The sequence below is a fragment of the Ranitomeya imitator genome, chromosome 1 (assembly GCF_032444005.1).
Source record: "Ranitomeya imitator isolate aRanImi1 chromosome 1, aRanImi1.pri, whole genome shotgun sequence".
In the NCBI taxonomy this organism is placed as follows: domain Eukaryota; kingdom Metazoa; phylum Chordata; class Amphibia; order Anura; family Dendrobatidae; genus Ranitomeya; species Ranitomeya imitator.
The window spans coordinates 274,285,884-274,305,570 of record NC_091282.1 but is presented as its reverse complement, the minus strand read 5'-3'; the positions used below and the strand labels follow the sequence as shown (position 1 = coordinate 274,305,570).

At 44.8% G+C, this 19,687-nt stretch overlaps 1 protein-coding gene across 1 annotated transcript in view; it reads right to left on the bottom strand.

Annotated features, from left to right (window-relative positions):
* The window catches only part of ADGRD1 (adhesion G protein-coupled receptor D1), a 1,443,566-nt gene that overhangs the window by 418,162 nt on the left and 1,005,717 nt on the right, over positions 1–19,687 (bottom strand). Inside the window, exon 19 of the mRNA XM_069756056.1 lies at positions 14,585–14,651. Coding sequence (XP_069612157.1) covers positions 14,585–14,651 — 67 coding nt within the window. The remainder of the gene's footprint in view (positions 1–14,584; positions 14,652–19,687) is intronic.

Sequence of the window (19,687 nt, the reverse complement as noted above, 5' to 3'; positions counted from 1 at the left end):
CTGAGATTACTGCAGGCAGGGAGATAGTAGCTGCCTGCCATACCTGGCTGAGATTACTGCAGGCAGGGAGATAGTAATTGTAGGACATTCCCTGTTTTTTTTTTTTTTTTTTTTTTTGGTGGGAGATTAAGATTGGCAATTTGGCATTTCTGCTAGAGTGCCATCCCTGTGTGTGCCATCTCTCTCACATAGTGGGCCATAGAAAGCCTTTTCATTTTTCTGTATTTTTTTTTGTGGGGTGTATAAATTCTCCCTGATAAAAATACAGTGGGAGATTAATATTGGCCTTTGGGCTTGTGTGCCAGTCCTGAGTGTGCCATCTCTCTCACAAATAGTGGGCCATAGAAAGCCTATTTTATTTTTTTTTGGGTTTTATAAATTCTCCCTGAAAAAAAGGGAGATTAATATTGGCCTCTGGGCTTGTGTGCCAGTCCTGAGCGTGCCATCTGTGCCAGCCCTGAGCGTGCCATCTCTCTCACAAATAGTGGGCCATAGAAAGCCTATTTATTTTTTTTTTTGGTTTTATAAATTCTCCCTGAAAAAAAGGGAGATTAATATTGGCCTCTGGGCTTGTGTGCCAGTCCTGAGCGTGCCATCTGTGCCAGCCCTGAGCGTGCCATCTCTCTCACAAATAGTGGGCCATAGAAAGCCTATTTATTTTTTTTTTTGGTTTTATAAATTCTCCCTGAAAAAAAGGGAGATTAATATTGGCCTCTGGGCTTGTGTGCCAGTCCTGAGCGTGCCATCTGTGCCAGCCCTGAGCGTGCCATCTCTCTCACAAATAGTGGGCCATAGAAAGCCTATTTAATTTTTTTTTTTGTTTTATAAATTTTCCCTGAAAAAAGGGAGATTAATATTGGCCTCTGGGCTTGTGTGCCAGTTGTGAGCGTGCCATCTGTGCCAGTCCTGAGCGTGCCATCTCTCTCACAAATAGTGGGCCATAGAAAGCCTATTTAATTTTTTTTTTTGTTTTATAAATTTTCCCTGAAAAAAGGGAGATTAATATTGGCCTCTGGGCTTGTGTGCCAGTTGTGAGCGTGCCATCTGTGCCAGTCCTGAGCGTGCCATCTCTCTCACAAATAGTGGGCCATAGAAAGCCTATTTAAATATTTTTTTGGTTTTATAAATTCTCCCAGAAAAAAAGGGAGATTAATATTGGCCTCTGGGCTTCTGTGCCAGTCCTGAGCGTGCCATCTGTGCCAGTCCTGAGCGTCCCATCTCTCTCACAAATAGTGGGCCATAGAAAGCCTATTTTTTTTTTTTTTTGGGTTTTAGAAATTCTCCCTGGAAAAAAAAAGGGAGATTAATATTGCCCTTTGGGCTTGTGTGCCAGTACTAAGCGTTCCATCTCTCTCTCTCTCTCAGTCAGTGGGCCATAGAACGCCTATTTTTGGTTTTATTTGTTTTCTAAATTCTCCCTGAAAAAATCATTTTATTTTATTTGGTTTCTAAATTCTTCCTGATAAAATCATATTTTTTTTATTATTTTTTTTTCTAAAGTCTCCCTGAAAAAAAAAAAAAAAAACAGTGGGAGATTAATATTGGCCTTTCTGCTTGTGTGCCAGTCTTGACTCCTGGGTGCGTCATCTCTCAGTCAGTGGGCCATAGAACGCCTATTTTTGGTTTTATTTGTTTTCTAAATTCTCCCTGAAAAAATCATTTTATTTTATTTGGTTTCTAAATTCTTCCTGATAAAATCATATTTTTTTTATTATTTTTTTTTCTAAAGTCTCCCTGAAAAAAAAAAAAAAAAAACAACCAAAAAAAACAGTGGGAGATTAATATTGGCCTTTCTGCTTGTGTGCCAGTCTTGACTCCTGGGTGTGCCATCTCTCTCTCTCTCTCTCTCTCTCTCTCCAATTGTGGTCCATAGAAAGCCTACATTTTTTTTCCTTGATTTGGGTTCCAAAATCTACCAGAGAAAATAACTCCATCAATCATTGGTAGAAAAATATTGGCCTCTGGGCTTGTGTGCCACTCCTGATTCCTGTGTGCGTCATCTCTCACTCAGTGGCCCATAGAAAGCATATAGTTTGTTACATTTGTTTTCTAAATTCTCCCTGCAAAAATCTATTTTTTTTTTTGGGGGGGGTTTCTAAAGTGTTCCTGAAAAAAATAAAAAAAAAAAAAAAATAATAGTGTGACATTAATATTAACATTTGTGCTTCAGTGACAGTCCTGCGTGTGGGGCATCTCTCTAATTTGCAGCCACCAAAAAAAGAGTGTGTAACATTGGGCCTGATTTTCGCTGTGGTCTCACCAACCTGTAAAGGGGTAGCTAAATCATACTGAAGTTATAGCTCACCGTGTAAGTTGTGTGACTGCAACAAATAACGTTAGTTTGGTTACGTTTTTAAAACAATGAGGAAGTCTAGTGGAAGAGGTCGTGGCCGGGGGCGTTCATTGTCAGCTGGTAATGAGGGTAGTGGTAGTGGTGGAGCATCAGGTGGTCGTGGGGAAAAAAATATTGCACCTAAGTCTGGAGCTGTGGAGCCAGGTTCGTCGTCCGGCTACACAAGGCCTCGAACGCTCCCTTTTCTGGGATTAGGAAAACCGCTTTTAAAGCCGGAGCAGCAAGAGCAAGTTTTGGCTTATCTTGCTGACTCAGCCTCTAGCTCTTTTGCCTCATCTCGTGAAACTGGTAAAAGTAAAAGCAGCGCGTCGTTAGTGGATGTTCACGGTCAGGGACAAGTCACTTCCTTGTCCTCTTCAGCAAAAACAACAACAGAGAAGAATGCAGCAGGCGACACAACGGGTTACTCCATGGAGCTCTTTACACATACCGTCCCTGGCTTAGAAAGTGAAGCAGTTAACAGTCCATGCCCATTACAAATTGAATCTGACATGGAGTGCACTGACGCACAGCCACAGCCAGACTACTATGCTGGTCCTTTGACTCAGACCACAACATTGCCCTCGCAGGGTGCTGATCAAGAATCAGACCCTGATGAGACTATGTTGCCCCATCACGAACGCTATACCACCGAACGACACGGTGACACAGACGAAGTTGCGCAGGAGGTACAAGAAGAGTTATTAGATGACCCAGTTCTTGACCCCGATTGGCAGCCATTGGGGGAACAGGGTTCAGGCGGCAGCAGTTCTGAAGCAGAGGAGGAGGAGGGGCCGCAGCAGGCATCAACATCGCCACAGGTTCCATCTGCCGGGCCCGTATCTTGCCCAAAACGCGTGGCAAAGCCAAAACCTGGTGGAGGACAGCGTGGCCATCCGGTTAAAGCTCAGTCTGCAATGCCTGAAAAGGTATCCGATGCTAGAAAGAGTGCAGTCTGGCATTTTTTTAAACAACATCCAATTGATCAGCGCAAAGTCATCTGTCAAAAATGTTCTACTTCCTTAAGCAGAGGTCAGAATCTGAAAAGTCTCAATACTAGTTGCATGCATAGACATTTAACCACCATGCATTTGAAAGCTTGGACTAACTACCAAACGTCCCTTAAGGTTGTTGCACCCTCGGCCAATGAAGCTAGTCATCAACGCAACATCCCTTCCGGCAGTGTAGGACCACCATTTAGCGCACCACCTGCTGTATCTGTGCAGGTATCTTTGCCAGGCCAAAGCAGTCAGGGTCAGGGAATCACCAGTTTCGTAGTAGGAAACACTGCATCTAGGGCACCGGCGGCAACAATACCATCTCCCACCGTCTCTCAGTCTGCCATGTCCACCGGCACCCCCGCTAGTTCCACGATCTCCAGCTCTCCAGTTCAGCTCACCCTACATGAGACTATGGTTAGAAAAAGGAAATACTTAGCCTCGCATCCGCGTACACAGGGTTTGAACGCCCACATAGCTAGACTAATCTCGTTAGAGATGATGCCCTACCGGTTAGTTGAAAGCGAAGCTTTCAAAGACCTGATGGACTACGCTGTACCACGCTACGAGCTACCCAGTCGACACTTTTTTTCCAGAAAAGCCATCCCAGCCCTCCACCAGCATGTTAAAGAGCGCATCGTCCATGCACTCAGGCAATCTGTGAGCACAAAGGTGCACCTGACAACAGATGCATGGACCAGTAGGCATGGCCAGGGACGTTACGTGTCCATCACGGCACACTGGGTAAATGTGGTGGATTCAGGGTCCTCAGGGGACAGCAAGTTTGGGACAGTTCTGCCTAGCCCACGGTCTAGGAAACAGTTGTCTGTAGCCGTTCGCACCCCCTCCTCCTCCTCCTCCTCCTCGTCCTCCTGCAGAAGCAAGAGCTCGTCCACAGACCGCAGTCGCACAAACACTCCATCCGCACCTGCCACTGTTGCACACCAGGTCTCCCATTATGGGGCAGCTACTGGCATACGTCAGCAGGCTGTATTGGCTATGAAGTGTTTGGGCGACAATAGACACACCGCGGAAGTTCTGTCCGAGTTCTTGCAGCAAGAAACGCAGTCGTGGCTGGGCACTGTAGATCTTGAGGCAGGCAAGGTAGTGAGTGATAACGGAAGGAATTTCATGGCTGCCATCTCCCTTTCCCAACTGAAACACATTCCTTGCCTGGCTCACACCTTAAACCTGGTGGTGCAGTGCTTCCTGAAAAGTTATCCGGGGTTATCCGACCTGCTCCTCAAAGTGCGTGGACTTTGCGCACATATCCGCCGTTCGCCTGTACACTCCAGCCGTATGCAGACCTATCAGCGTTCTTTGAACCTTCCCCAGCATCGCCTAATCATAGACGTTGCAACAAGGTGGAACTCAACACTGCACATGCTTCAGAGACTGTGCGAACAGAGGCGGGCTGTTATGTTTTTGTGGGAGGATACACATACACGGGCAGGCAGTAGGATGGCAGACATGGAGTTGTCAGGTGTGCAGTGGTCGAAGATTCAAGACATGTGTCAAGTCCTTCAGTGTTTTGAGGAATGCACACGGCTGGTTAGTGCAGACAACGCCATAATAAGCATGAGCATCCCCCTAATGCGTCTGCTGATGCAAAGTTTGACGCACATAAAGGATCAGGCGTCTGCACCAGAGGAAGAGGAAAGCCTTGATGACAGTCAGCGATTGTCTGGTCAGGGCAGTGTACATGACGAGGTACCGGGCGAAGAGGAGGTGGAGGATGAGGAGGATGATGGGGATGAGTATATTTTTAATGAGGAAGCTTTCCCGGGGGCACGGGAAATTGGTGGCGTGGCAAGGCCGGGTTCTGGTTTTTTGAGGGACACAAGTGACGTAGATTTGCCTGCAACTGCCCCTCAACCAAGCACAACCGCAGATTTGACAACGGGAACTTTGGCCCACATGGCGGATTATGCCTTGCGTATCCTCAAAAGGGACACACGCATTACAAAAATGATGAACGATGACGATTACTGGTTGGCCTGCCTCCTTGATCCTCGCTATAAAGGCAAATTGCAAAATATTATGCCACATGAGAACTTGGAACTAATATTAGCAACAAAACAATCAACTCTTGTTGACCGTTTGCTTCTGGCATTCCCTGCACACAGCGCCCGTGATCGTTCTCACACGAGCTCCAGGGGCCAGCAGACCAGAGGTGTTAGAGGGGCAGAAATCAGAAGTGGCGTTGGCCAGAGGGGTTTTCTGACCAGGTTGTGGAGTGATTTTTCTATGACCGCAGACAGGACAGGTACTGCAGCATCAATTCAAAGTGACAGGAGACAACATTTGTCCAGTATGGTTACAAACTATTTTTCATCCCTTATCGACGTTCTCCCTCAACCGTCATTCCCATTTGATTACTGGGCATCCAAATTAGACACCTGGCCAGAATTGGCAGAATATGCATTGCAGGAGCTTGCTTGCCCGGCAGCTAGTGTCCTATCAGAAAGAGTATTCAGTGCTGCAGGTTCAATACTAACAGAAAAAAGGACTCGTCTGGCTACCCAAAATGTAGATGATCTAACCTTCATTAAAATGAACCACAACTGGATTTCAAAATCTTTTGCCCCACCCTGCCCGGCTGACACCTAGCTTTCCTATGAAAAGGTCTTGCCTGTGGACTATTCTGAATGACTTTTCCAATCTCGTAATTTTCTTCACCTGATTGTCCAGCATACGACATGTTTCCACCTCACGAAATGGCCAAACTCCCCACACGGGGCCGTGCTATCGCCACTTTGCGCTTGGACCCTTGAGAGTGCTGTTTGTCTGAAGAGGTGGGTGTGGCCGCTTTTGGTCGACGGCACTGCCACTGGGTCCCTCATAGTACAATAAAGTGTCTCTGGCGGTGGTGGTGCGCACCCAACGTCAGACACACCGTTGTAATATGAGGGGCCCTGTGCCTGTACCGCCGGCCACAAGACAGTTCCCCCCCCCAGCTCAAACAGTGCTCTACCACTAGCAAAATTATCTCTCACAGCTTCACCAATGTGTAGTCTAGGCGCTGACATCCTTCAATGCCTGGCACTGACAATACCATTGTTTTGACATTTTTGTTATGTTAGGCCTTCGAAGCCTGTCTGCGGTCCCTTCTTTCTACAACTACTACACTGACCAGGCCACTGCTGGCCGTGTTACCCTGGAACCAATTTAAAAGTGCCTACAGTCAGCCCAATTTTGTTATGTTAGGCCTTCGAAGACTGTCTGCCGTCACTCCTTCCACTAGACTTCCACTGACCATACACTGCTGCCCATGTACCCCTGGAACCAATTTAAAGTGCCTACAGCCAGCCCAATTTTGTTATGTTAGGCCTTCGAAGCCTGTCTGCGGTCACTCCTTCCACTAGACTTCCACTGACCAGACCACTGCTGCCCGTGTACCCCTGGAACCAATTTAAAAGTGCCTACAGCCAGCCCAAGTTTGTTATGTTAGGCCTTGGAAGCCTGTCTGCGGTCACTCCTTCCACTAGACTTCCACTGACCAGACCACTGCTGCCCGTGTACCCCTGGAACCAATTTAAAAGTGCCTACAGCCAGCCCAAGTTTGTTATGTTAGGCCTTCGAAGCCTGTCTGCGGTCACTCCTTCCACTAGACTTCCACAGACCAGACCACTGCTGCCCGTGTACCCCTGGAACCAATTTAAAAGTGCCTACAGCCAGCCCAAGTTTGTTATGTTAGGCCTTGGAAGCCTGTCTGCGGTCACTCCTTCCACTAGACTTCCACAGACCAGACCACTGCTGCCCGTGTACCCCTGGAACCAATTTAAAAGTGCCTACAGCCAGCCCAAGTTTGTTATGTTAGGCCTTCGAAGCCTGTCTGCGGTCACTCCTTCCACTAGACTTCCACAGACCAGACCACTGCTGCCCGTGTACCCCTGGAACCAATTTAAAAGTGCCTACAGCCAGCCCAAGTTTGTTATGTTAGGCCTTGGAAGCCTGTCTGCGGTCACTCCTTCCACTAGACTTCCACAGACCAGACCACTGCTGCCCGTGTACCCCTGGAACCAATTTAAAAGTGCCTACAGCCAGCCCAAGTTTGTTATGTTAGGCCTTGGAAGCCTGTCTGCGGTCACTCCTTCCACTAGACTTCCACTGACCAGACCACTGCTGCCCGTGTACCCCTGGAACCAATTTAAAAGTGCCTACAGCCAGCCCAAGTTTGTTATGTTAGGCCTTCGAAGCCTGTCTGCGGTCACTCCTTCCACTAGACTTCCACAGACCAGACCACTGCTGCCCGTGTACCCCTGGAACCAATTTAAAAGTGCCTACAGCCAGCCCAAGTTTGTTATGTTAGGCCTTCGAAGCCTGTCTGCGGTCACTCCTTCCACTAGACTTCCACAGACCAGACCACTGCTGCCCGTGTACCCCTGGAACCAATTTAAAAGTGCCTACAGCCAGCCCAAGTTTGTTATGTTAGGCCTTGGAAGCCTGTCTGCGGTCACTCCTTCCACTAGACTTCCACTGACCAGACCACTGCTGCCCGTGTACCCCTGGAACCAATTTAAAAGTGCCTACAGCCAGCCCAAGTTTGTTATGTTAGGCCTTGGAAGCCTGTCTGCGGTCACTCCTTCCACTAGACTTCCACTGACCATACACTGCTGCCCATGTACCCCTGGAACAAATTTAAAAGTGCCTACAGCCAGCCCAAGTTTGTTATGTTAGGCCTTCGAAGCCTGTCTGCGTCCCGTTCTTTCAACTACAACTACACTGACCAGGCCACTGATGGCCGTGTTCCCCTGGAACCAATTTTAACTTGCCTACAGCCAGCCCAATGTTAGGCCTTTGATGCCTGTCTGCCGTCACTCCTTCCACTAGGCCTCCACTGACCTGTCTATTGCTGCCCGTGTACCCCTTGAACCAACCTAATAAAATATTTAAAAAATTAATTTGATTATAAAAAATAAGATCGTGTTGAGATCTCAAATGCAGACATTTTAACAATCAAAACAAACACACAACAAATATCTGGAACTGTACTACAAAGGTCCAACAGCTACAATTTCTTTCTCCTGCAAGAAGTTAACTGAAAGTTTTTTGGAGTTGTTAACACAGATATGGCATCCACCGAGTGTTGTCCTGTCGCGTCTCCTTTAAATTATTTCCAATAAGATGTTAAACTATTAATTTAATAAAATCAATAATTAAAAAAATAATTGAGTAAGTCAAAAGCACATTGCAAATAAACATTAATTACAAATCAAGAAGCATGGCGCGTCCGAGGGTGAGTAGATACCGAATAAGAATATAATCACCCTCGGACGCGCAATGCTTATTTACAACAGCCTTCCTTCCTAAGAATCAGCCCTTTCGTGGTGTAGAGAGAGGTTGTGTTACACTCCAAGGTGTTCCCCGGGTTGCCTTTCATGAGCTTCGATCTTCCGGCTCTCGTTTAGTAGTTGGTGGAAAAGTACACAGCATTAGGCCTACAAAATGGGTATGGGGTGGAGAGAGATGGTGTGTTACACTCCAAGGTGTTCCCCAGGTTGCCTTTCCTGAGCTTCGATCTTCATGCTCTCGTTTAGTAGGTGTCGGAAAGTAGGCTGCATTAGGCCTACAAATTGGGTATGGGGTGGAGAGAGATGGTGTGTTACACTCCAAGGTGTTCCCCAGGTTTCCTTGCCATTGCTTCGGTCTTCCGACTCTCGTTTAGTAGTTGTAGAAAAGTACACAGCATTAGGCCTACAAAATGGGTATGGGGTGGAGAGAGATGGTGTGTTACACTCCAAGGTGTTCCCCAGGTTGCCTTTCCTGAGCTTCTATCTTCAGGCTCTCATTAAATTGTGGTTAAATGGAACAACTTCATTTGGCGTACTAGTTGGTTTGGGGCCTACTATCGGTGTCTGCCACTCCTTGCTGTTCTCCTGGTTTCCTGTCCTGAAATACCATTTTCAGCCTCTCGTTAAGTAGTTGTTAATGTTAGACTGCATTTGGCCTACTAGTTGGGTTGGGGCCTACTATCGGTGTCTGCCACTCCTTGCTGTTCTCCTCCACTGAACAAAGCTGTGCCGCCTGTTTACTACGGTTGCCAATTTTGAACTGCATTTCGACTACTTACTGATTTGGCCCTACTCTCTGTGTCAGCCTCTCATTCCAGTTGTCCTCCACTGCAATGCCCCCTGGTTATTCCTGTGTTACCAATTTTGAACTGCATTTAGCCCACTTTCTTCTTTGGGCCTATATCTGTGTTTCCACTTCATCGTGCCCATTGCCCAGCCAGTGATAGATGAGTCTGCTGGTACATTGACCCATAACGCAACATTCCCCGTGCACGCTACACAACAACATTGTGACCCTGCTGAAAGTCAGGTTGCTCTTCCCGCATACCATACCACCTTACACGGGGACAAAGAGGAAGGTGCAGATGAAAGTGCAGGTTCCTTCATCAGGTGGGGGGAGGAATACTAGTTGGCGACGTCACTGGCACAGGGCCTCTCATAGTACGCAAAAGTGTTGCTGCCGGTGGGAGGCGCCCCCGCCGTGCAAACACACCGCTGTACTTTGAGGGGCCCTGTGCCAGTGCCAATGCCAACGAGTGGGCCCCCCCTGCTTGCTCAGGTTCACAGCACTTGCAAAGTTGAAATACTTACCTCTCCCTGCTCCACTGCCGTGACGTGGTCCAGATTTCCTGGGCCCACTAATTACTTGAACCAGCCCTACCCCCCACAACTTTAGGCAAATGACCCCCAATTTCAAATGCCTTCCAATTATTATAAGGTAAATTACGCTTGACAAGCTTCATTAAGAAGAATGGATGGTTTTGACATTAAAATGGCCACTCTAGGTGTTTTCCTGGCCCCCACTCACTGCCGACTATGCTGCCCCATTGACTTGCATTGGGTTTCGTGTTTCGGTCGATCCCGACTTTACGTCATAATCGGCCGATTTCACTCGACCCGACTTTGGACATAGTCGGGTTTCGCAAAACCCGGCTCGACTCTAAAAAGGTCAAGGTCGCTCAACTCTATTTGGGATTAGTTTTACTCTCCTTAGCAATGTGCTTCTCTGTTTCCTTTTTGGCAGCTTTAATTAGTTTTTCAGATAAAGTATTTTTCTCCCTATAGTTTTTTAGAGCTTCAGTGGTGCCATCCTGCTTTAGTAGTGCAAATGCTTTCTTTTTACTGTTAATTGCCTGCCTTACTTCTTTGTTTAGCCACATTGGGTTTTTCCTATTTCTAGTCCTTTTATTCCCACAAGGTATAAACCGCTTACACTGCCTATTTAGGATGTTCTTAAACATTTCCCATTTATTATCTGTATTCTCATTTCTGAGGATATTGTCCCAGTCTACCAGATTAAGGGCATCTCTAAGCTGTTCAAACTTTGCCTTCCTAAAGTTCAATGTTTTTGTGACTCCCTGACAAGTCCCCCTAGTGAAAGACAGGTGAAACTGCACAATATTGTGGTCGCTATTTCCTAAATGCCCAACCACCTGCAGATTTGTTATTCTGTCAGGTCTATTAGATAGTATTAGGTCTAAAAGTGCTGCTCCTCTGGTTGGATTCTGCACCAATTGTGAAAGATAATTTTTCTTGGTTATTAGCAGAAACCTGTTGCCTTTATGGGTTTCACAGGTTTCTGTTTCCCAGTTAATATCCGGGTAGTTAAAGTCCCCCATAACCAGGACCTTATTATGGGTTGCAGCTTCATCTATCTGCTTTAGAAGTAGACTTTCCATGGTTTCTGTTATATTTGGGGGTTTGTAACAGACCCCAATGAGAATTTTGTTACCATTTTTCCCTCCATGAATTTCAACCCATATGGACTCGACATCCTCATTCCCTTCGCTAATATCCTCCCTTAAAGTGGACTTTAGACAAGACTTTACATAGAGACAAACCCCTCCTCCTCTCCGATTTTTACAATCCTTTCTAAACAGACTGTAACCCTGTAAGTTAACTGCCCAGTCATAGCTTTCATCTAACCATGTCTCGGTTATTCCCACTATGTCAAAGTTACCTGTAGATATTTCTGCTTCTAGTTCTTCCATCTTGTTTGTCAGGCTTCTGGCGTTTGCGAGCATGCAGTTTAGAGGATTTTGTTTTGTTCCAATCTCCTCACTGTGGATTGTTTTAGAAATGTTCTTACCTCCCTTCTGAGTATGTTTTCCTGGGTCGTCTTTGTTCAAGTCTAATGTTTTTCTTCCCGTCCCCTCTTCTTCTAGTTTAACGCCCTCCTGATGAGTGTAGCGAGTCTTCTGGCGAATGTGTGTTTCCCAGGTTTGTTGAGGTGTAGTCCGTCTCTGGCGAGGAGTCCATCGTACAAGTAATTCACACCGTGGTCCAGGAATCCGAATCCTTGTTGTCTGCACCATCGTCTTAGCCAGTTGTTTGCATCAAGGATCCTGTTCCATCTCCTGGTGCCATGCCCATCTACTGGAAGGATAGAAGAAAAAACTACCTGTGCATCCAGTTCCTTTACTTTCTTCCCCAACTCTTCAAAGTCCTTGCAGATTGTCGGTAGGTCCTTCCTTGCCGTGTCATTGGTGCCAACATGTATCAGAAGAAATGGGTGGACGTCCTTGGAGCTGAAGAGCTTTGGTATCCTATCGGTCACATCCTTGATCATCGTACCTGGAAGGCAGCATACTTCTCTTGCAGTTATGTCCGGTCTGCAGATGGCTGCTTCTGTGCCTCTCAGTAGTGAGTCTCCCACCACCACCACTCTTCGTTGCTTCTTGGCTGTACTTTTTGCTGTCACTTGTTGCTGTGTGCCCTTTTCTTTTTTGCATGCTGGTATTGCTTCATTCTTAGGTGTGCCATCTTCATCCTCTACAAAGATTTGATATCGGTTCTTCAGTTGTGTGGTTGGTGATTTCTCCATGGTCTTCTTGCTTCTTTTGGTCACATGCTTCCACTCATCTGCTTTTGGAGGTTCTCTGACACTTTTTGCACCTTCTGTGACCAGTAGAGATGCTTCTGTTCTGTCTAGAAAGTCTTCATTCTCTTTGATGAGTTTCAAAGTTGCTATTCTTTCTTCCAGACCCCGCACCTTTTCTTCTAAAAGGGCCACTAGTCTACACTTCTGACAGGTGAAATTGGATTCTTCTTCTGGTCGATCTGTGAACATGTAGCACATGCTGCAGCTCACCATGTAGGTTGTCACATCTGCCATGTTGCTCCTAGATCCTGCTGACTTGCTGTGTGTTTTCCTTCTTGTGTAATCTACTCAGCCAAGCTCTCTTGCAATAATGTCCTACAGGCAAAAATTTGCGCGCGGTTTGGTGATTCTTTCCAAGCAGCTGGTCCCGGCTGTACCCAACGATCTTCTAGCTTAGGGAGACTTCGCTTCTCCCAGAAGGCACCTGGAATATGCAAATTAGCCTCCTGAAGCTTGAATCCCTGGTTTGGTGATGCTTTCGAAGCAGCTGGTCCCGGCTGTACCCAACGATCTTCTAGCTTAGGGAGACTTCGCTTCTCCCAGAAGGCACCTGGAATATGCAAATTAGCCTCCTGAAGCTTGAATCCCTGGTTTGGTGATGCTTTCGAAGCAGCTGGTCCCGGCTGTACCCAACGATCTTCTAGCTTAGGGAGACTTCGCTTCTCCCAGAAGGCACCTGGAATATGCAAATTAGCCTCCTGAAGCTTGAATCCCTGGTTTGGTGATGCTTTCGAAGCAGCTGGTCCCGGCTGTACCCAACGATCTTCTAGCTTAGGGAGACTTCGCTTCTCCCAGAAGGCACCTGGAATATGCAAATTAGCCTCCTGAAGCTTGAATCCCTGGTTTGGTGATGCTTTCGAAGCAGCTGGTCCGGGCTGTACCCAACGATCTTCTAGCTTAGGGAGACTTCGCTTCTCCCAGAAGGCACCTGGAATATGCAAATTAGCCTCCTGAAGCTTGAATCCCTGGTTTGGTGATGCTTTCGAAGCAGCTGGTCCCGGCTGTACCCAACGATCTTCTAGCTTAGGGAGACTTTGCTTCTCCCAGAAGGCACCTGGAATATGCAAATTAGCCTCCTGAAGCTTGAATCCCTGGTTTGGTGATGCTTTCGAAGCAGCTGGTCCCGGCTGTACCCAACGATCTTCTAGCTTAGGGAGACTTCGCTTCTCCCAGAAGGCACCTGGAATATGCAAATTAGCCTCCTGAAGCTTGAATCCCTGGTTTGGTGATGCTTTCGAAGCAGCTGGTCCCGGCTGTACCCAACGATCTTCTAGCTTAGGGAGACTTCGCTTCTCCCAGAAGGCACCTGGAATATGCAAATTAGCCTCCTGAAGCTTGAATCCCTGGTTTGGTGATGCTTTCGAAGCAGCTGGTCCCGGCTGTACCCAACGATCTTCTAGCTTAGGGAGACTTCGCTTCTCCCAGAAGGCACCTGGAATATGCAAATTAGCCTCCCGAAGCTTGAATCCCTGGTTTGGTGATGCTTTCGAAGCAGCTGGTCCCGGCTGTACCCAACGATCTTCTAGCTTAGGGAGACTTCGCTTCTCCCAGAAGGCACCTGGAATATGCAAATTAGCCTCCTGAAGCTTGAATCCCTGGTTTGGTGATGCTTTCGAAGCAGCTGGTCCCGGCTGTACCCAACGATCTTCTAGCTTAGGGAGACTTCGCTTCTCCCAGAAGGCACCTGGAATATGCAAATTAGCCTCCTGAAGCTTGAATCCCTGGTCTCCCCATGTGATATACCCTTTGACCTTTAAAGGTCCTACTGATTGGCATTTTAAGCACTTCCCTTGAAAAAGCGGTCAGGAAGGGACGCGAAATGCGCGTCGGGGGGCTTTCTTTGCACACCCAGCCCAGGACCCGTCTACCCTAGCTAGCGGTAAGCACCTGCCGACCCTCTTTTATCATTAGTACCCCGTTATGGGGATTTATCTATCTCTTGGGGGGGTTAGTTTCATATTCCATCTGGCAGGCACACTTACCAGTGCCTTATTATCCTTTTGCACATGCACTTTAGGAGCGGATTACTGCAGGGCACGTACTGATTAGGGTAGTGGCGGGTCCTGTGGACCCTGGTGTGTTATCCTTTGCACATGTGTTGTCTTTATGTATGTTCTTCTTGTATAAGTATGTGTAATTTTTTGTACTCTCAATAAACTTTGTTATATTTTATATACATACCCAGTAGAGCTCGTATTTTTCTCCTGTTTGAGCAGGTTGCAGTAAACTAAGCAGTGTCCTCCTACTGTTAGACTGCTGTCTTAATTGCAGGAGCAAACATCATATGATTTTACAGCTCTCCAGATATTTAATCAGGTAGCCTTAGACTATATATCAGAAATTACATGTCTACACTTACTTTTCCCCCACTCCGTAGCTGTCGAGAGCAGATGTAGCAGATACAATGCAGATAACCAATGAAGAACCTGGAATAAAAGATGTTACATAGTTAGATACTTGAATAGTACTTAGGTTGAAAAAAGGCACAGGTAATTTACCTTTCTTGATCAATTATGGTGCCCCACCTGCATCTGTAAATGCCACTCTCACAGATTGACAGAGGCATCTAACAGGATAACAGCCACAGACCGAGCTCCACTACACTATTCTCGGCTGTTGGAGGCAGATGATGTTGACTGAATAACACAGTCATCATCTGCCAGCAAGAATGAGAGTTCATTTCCTAGGGAGCAGACATATGACGTATTAGTAGTACGTAATATGTGGGTAAAGGGTTAAATAAGCACTCCCAAAAGAGTAAAATCATTAAATAATGACCACATTGAGCATAATAATAGAATATGTCCTCCTCGAGTTTAATAACATAGTAACTTGTCGTAAAATAATACCCAACTGGAGTAAGAGTTCCTACAGCGGGCATGTGCCAGGCGTACTGCTGAGTGTCATTCACTGACAGCTATCAGTTTCCCTATATATATTGGATTCATAAAATTATGTTATGGTACTCTAAACAACCAATATGGAAATATGTGATTATTAGAGAGGCAACTTGTTTTTATGCTTAATATACCAGACATTTTGTTGAGTTATTCACTGCCAACTATATATATTATGCTCAGAAAATGGTATCATAATGCTATAGTTTGCAACATGTAAAAATATAAACCTATAAATGTAACACACAACTAAAATATTCAATAAAATTTTAGAATTGTATTAATCACATCTTCAAATCAATAAAACTTCAAGGGAAATTTGTCCTCAAAGTACAAACTATCGGAGAATCTCAGTATATTAAACAATCATTTGATCTATGAGCAATACTGTATGTATAGACACCTTGCCAAATAGCAATAGTTATTTTATGCACAACTACTGTATAAAAAAACAATTATGTGTCGTACAGGGAACAAAATGTTCATGTATACAGAGTATACAGAGATGAAAACTCCTAGATAGCATTAGTGTTCTAACAAATTTTTGACACAGGTAAGATATTGTAAATGTTATTAGCATATATTACTTAATTAAATAATAGGATAACCAAGTGGTAAGGTACATGTAAAGTGCTATAAAGTTATCTTGTGCTACTTTGACCTCACGTTCATTAGAGCAGAGTTGTGATCTTTGACTACAGCCCAACTACACTTCCTAAAGAGGCAGTCTGAGGCACACCTCCTGGATCATCATTGATCTGCCTGCAACGCTACCTTTTCAGATAAGTTGCCATTTATAGGAACAAGTCTATCCCAAACTCACCAGAAAGTTAGTGCATGGAGAGCTTATCTCTATTACAGCAAGGGTAAAATTGTTATAATGCACAAATTATTAAACTACCGGTCTAAAGATGATTATCATGGAACTGCTGTACATGTAAAATAGAAACATGTGCCTTATTAAGGGGAATTCCGGATTGTTGCCTTTAAAGGAACATGTCACCTCCAAAATCGCGGGTGAGGTAAGCCTAACGGCACCAGGGGCTTATCTACAGCATTCTTGAATTCTGTAGATAAGCCTACGATTTATCCTAAAAGATGAGAAAAAGATGTTAGATTATACTCACCCAGGGGCGGTCACCCTATTGGTCTGGGTCCGGCACCTCCCATCTTCATCAGCTGACGTCCTCTTCTGGTCTTCACGCTACGGCTCCGACGCAGGCGTACTTTGTCTGCCCTGTTGAGGGCAGAGCAAAGAACTGCAGTGCACAAGTACCGGGAAAGGTCAGAGAGGCCCGGCACCTGCGCACTGCAGTACTTTGCTCTGCCCTCAACAGGGAGCTACAGTGTGAAGACCAGAAGAGGACGTCGTCTGATGAAGATGGGACGCGCCGGACCCGGACCAACAGCGGGACCGCCCCTGGGTGAGTATAATCTAACATCTTTTTCTCATCTTTTAGGATACATCGGGGGCTTATCTACAGCATTCCAGAAGGCTGTAGATAAGCGCCTGATTCCGGTGGGCTTACCTCACCCGCGATTTTGGGGGTGACAGGTTCCCTTTAAAATGAACTTGTCAGCAGGATTTTGCTAAGTAACCTACAAACACTGTCTGGTTAGCACCGTTATACTGATTAACATGATACGTGGGTTGAAGAAATCATTCTTGTAGTTCTTGTGTAACCAGAGTTAGAAGTTTTCAGCTAATGATATGCCCGTGTTCCTTGGTGGGACTGTAGGCAGAGTCTTATCTTCCTGCTCTAAGCCAGAGCGACCAAGTAAAGACCAGATACCACAACAAAACACAGATATGTTCCTCAGCATAGAGACAGAGAGAGAGATACAGACTGTGCTTCAGGTTGGGAATGTGGCCAGGTATTTCCTTGCTATCTCTGGCCCTTTTGTTTACTGGAGTTTTTCCTGTAGTCTTGTGTTGCTCACAACAGTTTATAATAATTTTTAATATTTGCTTTTAAATAGTTGTAAGGAATCACTACATGTAAAATTGACCCATCTTTCACCCATGTTTTCTTTTACAGCTGGTCTGGAACAGCATTATCTGTTATCTTTATATTCGACTCTGAAGCTCAGAAAAGGTTGGAGACGTCTGCCGTGAGAGGTCCATCAGCACTTTGTTCATTCTTTGCCGGACTCACACAATAAAATATGGATTTGTGGAATGTACAATGCCCTCCATTCACCCTGTTTCACAGTAATCAGAGGCTTTCTGCTGTTGTGCCCTGGCTACACAGCAGGAAACTGTATTCTCTCTCATATGTTAGTTTTCCATTGCAGGTCTGTATAAACACAAAAACCCCTTCAGAATGATGTACCACTACATAAGTTAATGTAGTAAAGTACTACAAGAAATACTTGTGCGGTGTCTTATTTTATAACCCACTGGTAAAATGAAGGGTTTTAACTCTTGTATTTAGCAGGGGCTTGTCAATATATAACAATATTTATTGAATATTTTACATTAATGAAAGATATAATTGCAATTGAAAATCAGGTTGTGTCGTTAGCAAACACATTTCTCTTGCTTCCATGTGTCCCTGCAAAAATCTGTGCCAATGGGGGCAGAATTTGCCTGTTGTCCCGTCTGTCAGCTATGGCAGTGGTCTCACTCTTTCTGCTAAAACTCTACTACTACTCTGCAGTGAAATGATGATCACTAGGTATAGAAATGAGCATAGTGTCCACCATGACTCAATTCCTTAGTAAGGTTTCGTTATGCTATGCACTTTGTACACAAGGGTGCCTTGCTTTTTATATTAATCCCTGCTCAACATAAGACAATATATAGATTTTTTATATATAAAAAAGTTAAAACCTAAACATGTTTTAAATCCGATCTATCACGCTATAAAATAAATCAACACAATTGGTAAATTCCGCAATGAAAAATATATCTGCCCCAAAATGGTATCAATAAAAACATCAGCTCGTCACAGAAACCCGGCACACAATTCCATCAACATAAAAATGAAAGTGTTATAAGTCTCGGAAAATAGTGACAAAGGCAAAACATATTTTATTACAAATTGTATGTTAAAAAAATATACAAGTTTGATATAGCTGTAATCATACTGATGTGGAAAATCACACCGTTGGATAATTTGTAAAGCGCAAATAATGCTGCAAAGAACAAAACCCTATAAAACAATTGCAGAATTACTTTTTTGTGCAATTTCACCACACTTGGATTTTTTTTTCCTGTATTCTTGTATATTGAAGGGTTGAAATGGATAATGTCATTCAAAACTACAAGTAGTCACACAAAAAAACAGGCCCTCATTTGTCTATGTGGATGGAAAATAAAAAAGATATGGATCTTGCAAGAAAGGGAAGAAAAAAACAGCGTAAAAAAATTGAAAATCATCATGTTTTGGAAGAAATAAAAGCATCAATGTTTTAAAAATATCTTGGATAACTCTTTAAGTTTGTTGATTTATTCTAAACCCCAATAGAAGCTGTAAACCTTTGTACATTGAATTTCCTCTAGTGGCATCTGCTGACAAACCCCACCAGAAAGCTGGAGAGCATTTCAATCTGCCATTTCTCCAAGGCTTCATATCAGTTCCTTGCTCTGCCTTTATGGTAGCTACACCACGGCTATGAATAATATGTGTTCTTCAATTTTAACAGAGCTCTGCAGCATAACCGGCAAGAAACAAGAAAAGACACAAAATGATTACCCCTCTCTTGTTCCAGGAATGCAGGCTTGGGCTATGGAATGAGTCAATTAGCAGTATCTGCAAGAAGATTATACTTGGAGCAGCTGGTGGGAAACAGTAGGCGATGTACATTACACAGAGTTTTAAGGTTCACACAATAACAATAACGAGGAAAACGGCAAACAAGAATGTTTTGCTTTGCAATGAATATCTCCTATATCCAGAATTCCTCTGGCTCCCTACACTTCCATTAAAACTGTTGAATGCAGAAAATTGTTAGCTTTATGCAAACAGCTGCCCGTCCTTCACCAGATACACGTTCATGCAATACAGCGAGTACTTAACAGAGGATATTTACTATTCAACCTTATTTCTCAAGAGCCCCCTTGAGTCGTCTTCATTGGTTGAGAGCAGAGAAGGATGAAAATTGCTTTAAAATAAACAGGAAACATCCTCGAATGATCTTGTGCTTGGAAAGCCAACAACTCAAATCCGCTCTTTGTGATGCTGACATGCAGTCATCAGAAACAAAAGGTGAAAGGTAACGTTCTAGTGCTTCATTTCTTTTCTGTACTTGAATAATAATTGCAAGGTCTAATTATTTTGCAAACAACTGTTTTTTTTCTCCCAGGAATAGTAGTGGATCTCCCAAGGGACCTCTACTTAACCCTGCTGTTCTGTTGGTCAAAAATGACCGACTTTGAACTTCAATATTCTTTAAAATATTCAAGATGCGGCTCTGAAACCCGTGGCCGACCGACCCATCCTCATTTAAGTCAATCAACCACAAGTTTCAGAACCGCATCTTGAACACCCCAAAAAATACCAAAGTTCAAAATAGGTCTCCCCAGACCGAACAGAACAGCAGGGTTAAATCAGAGATCACAG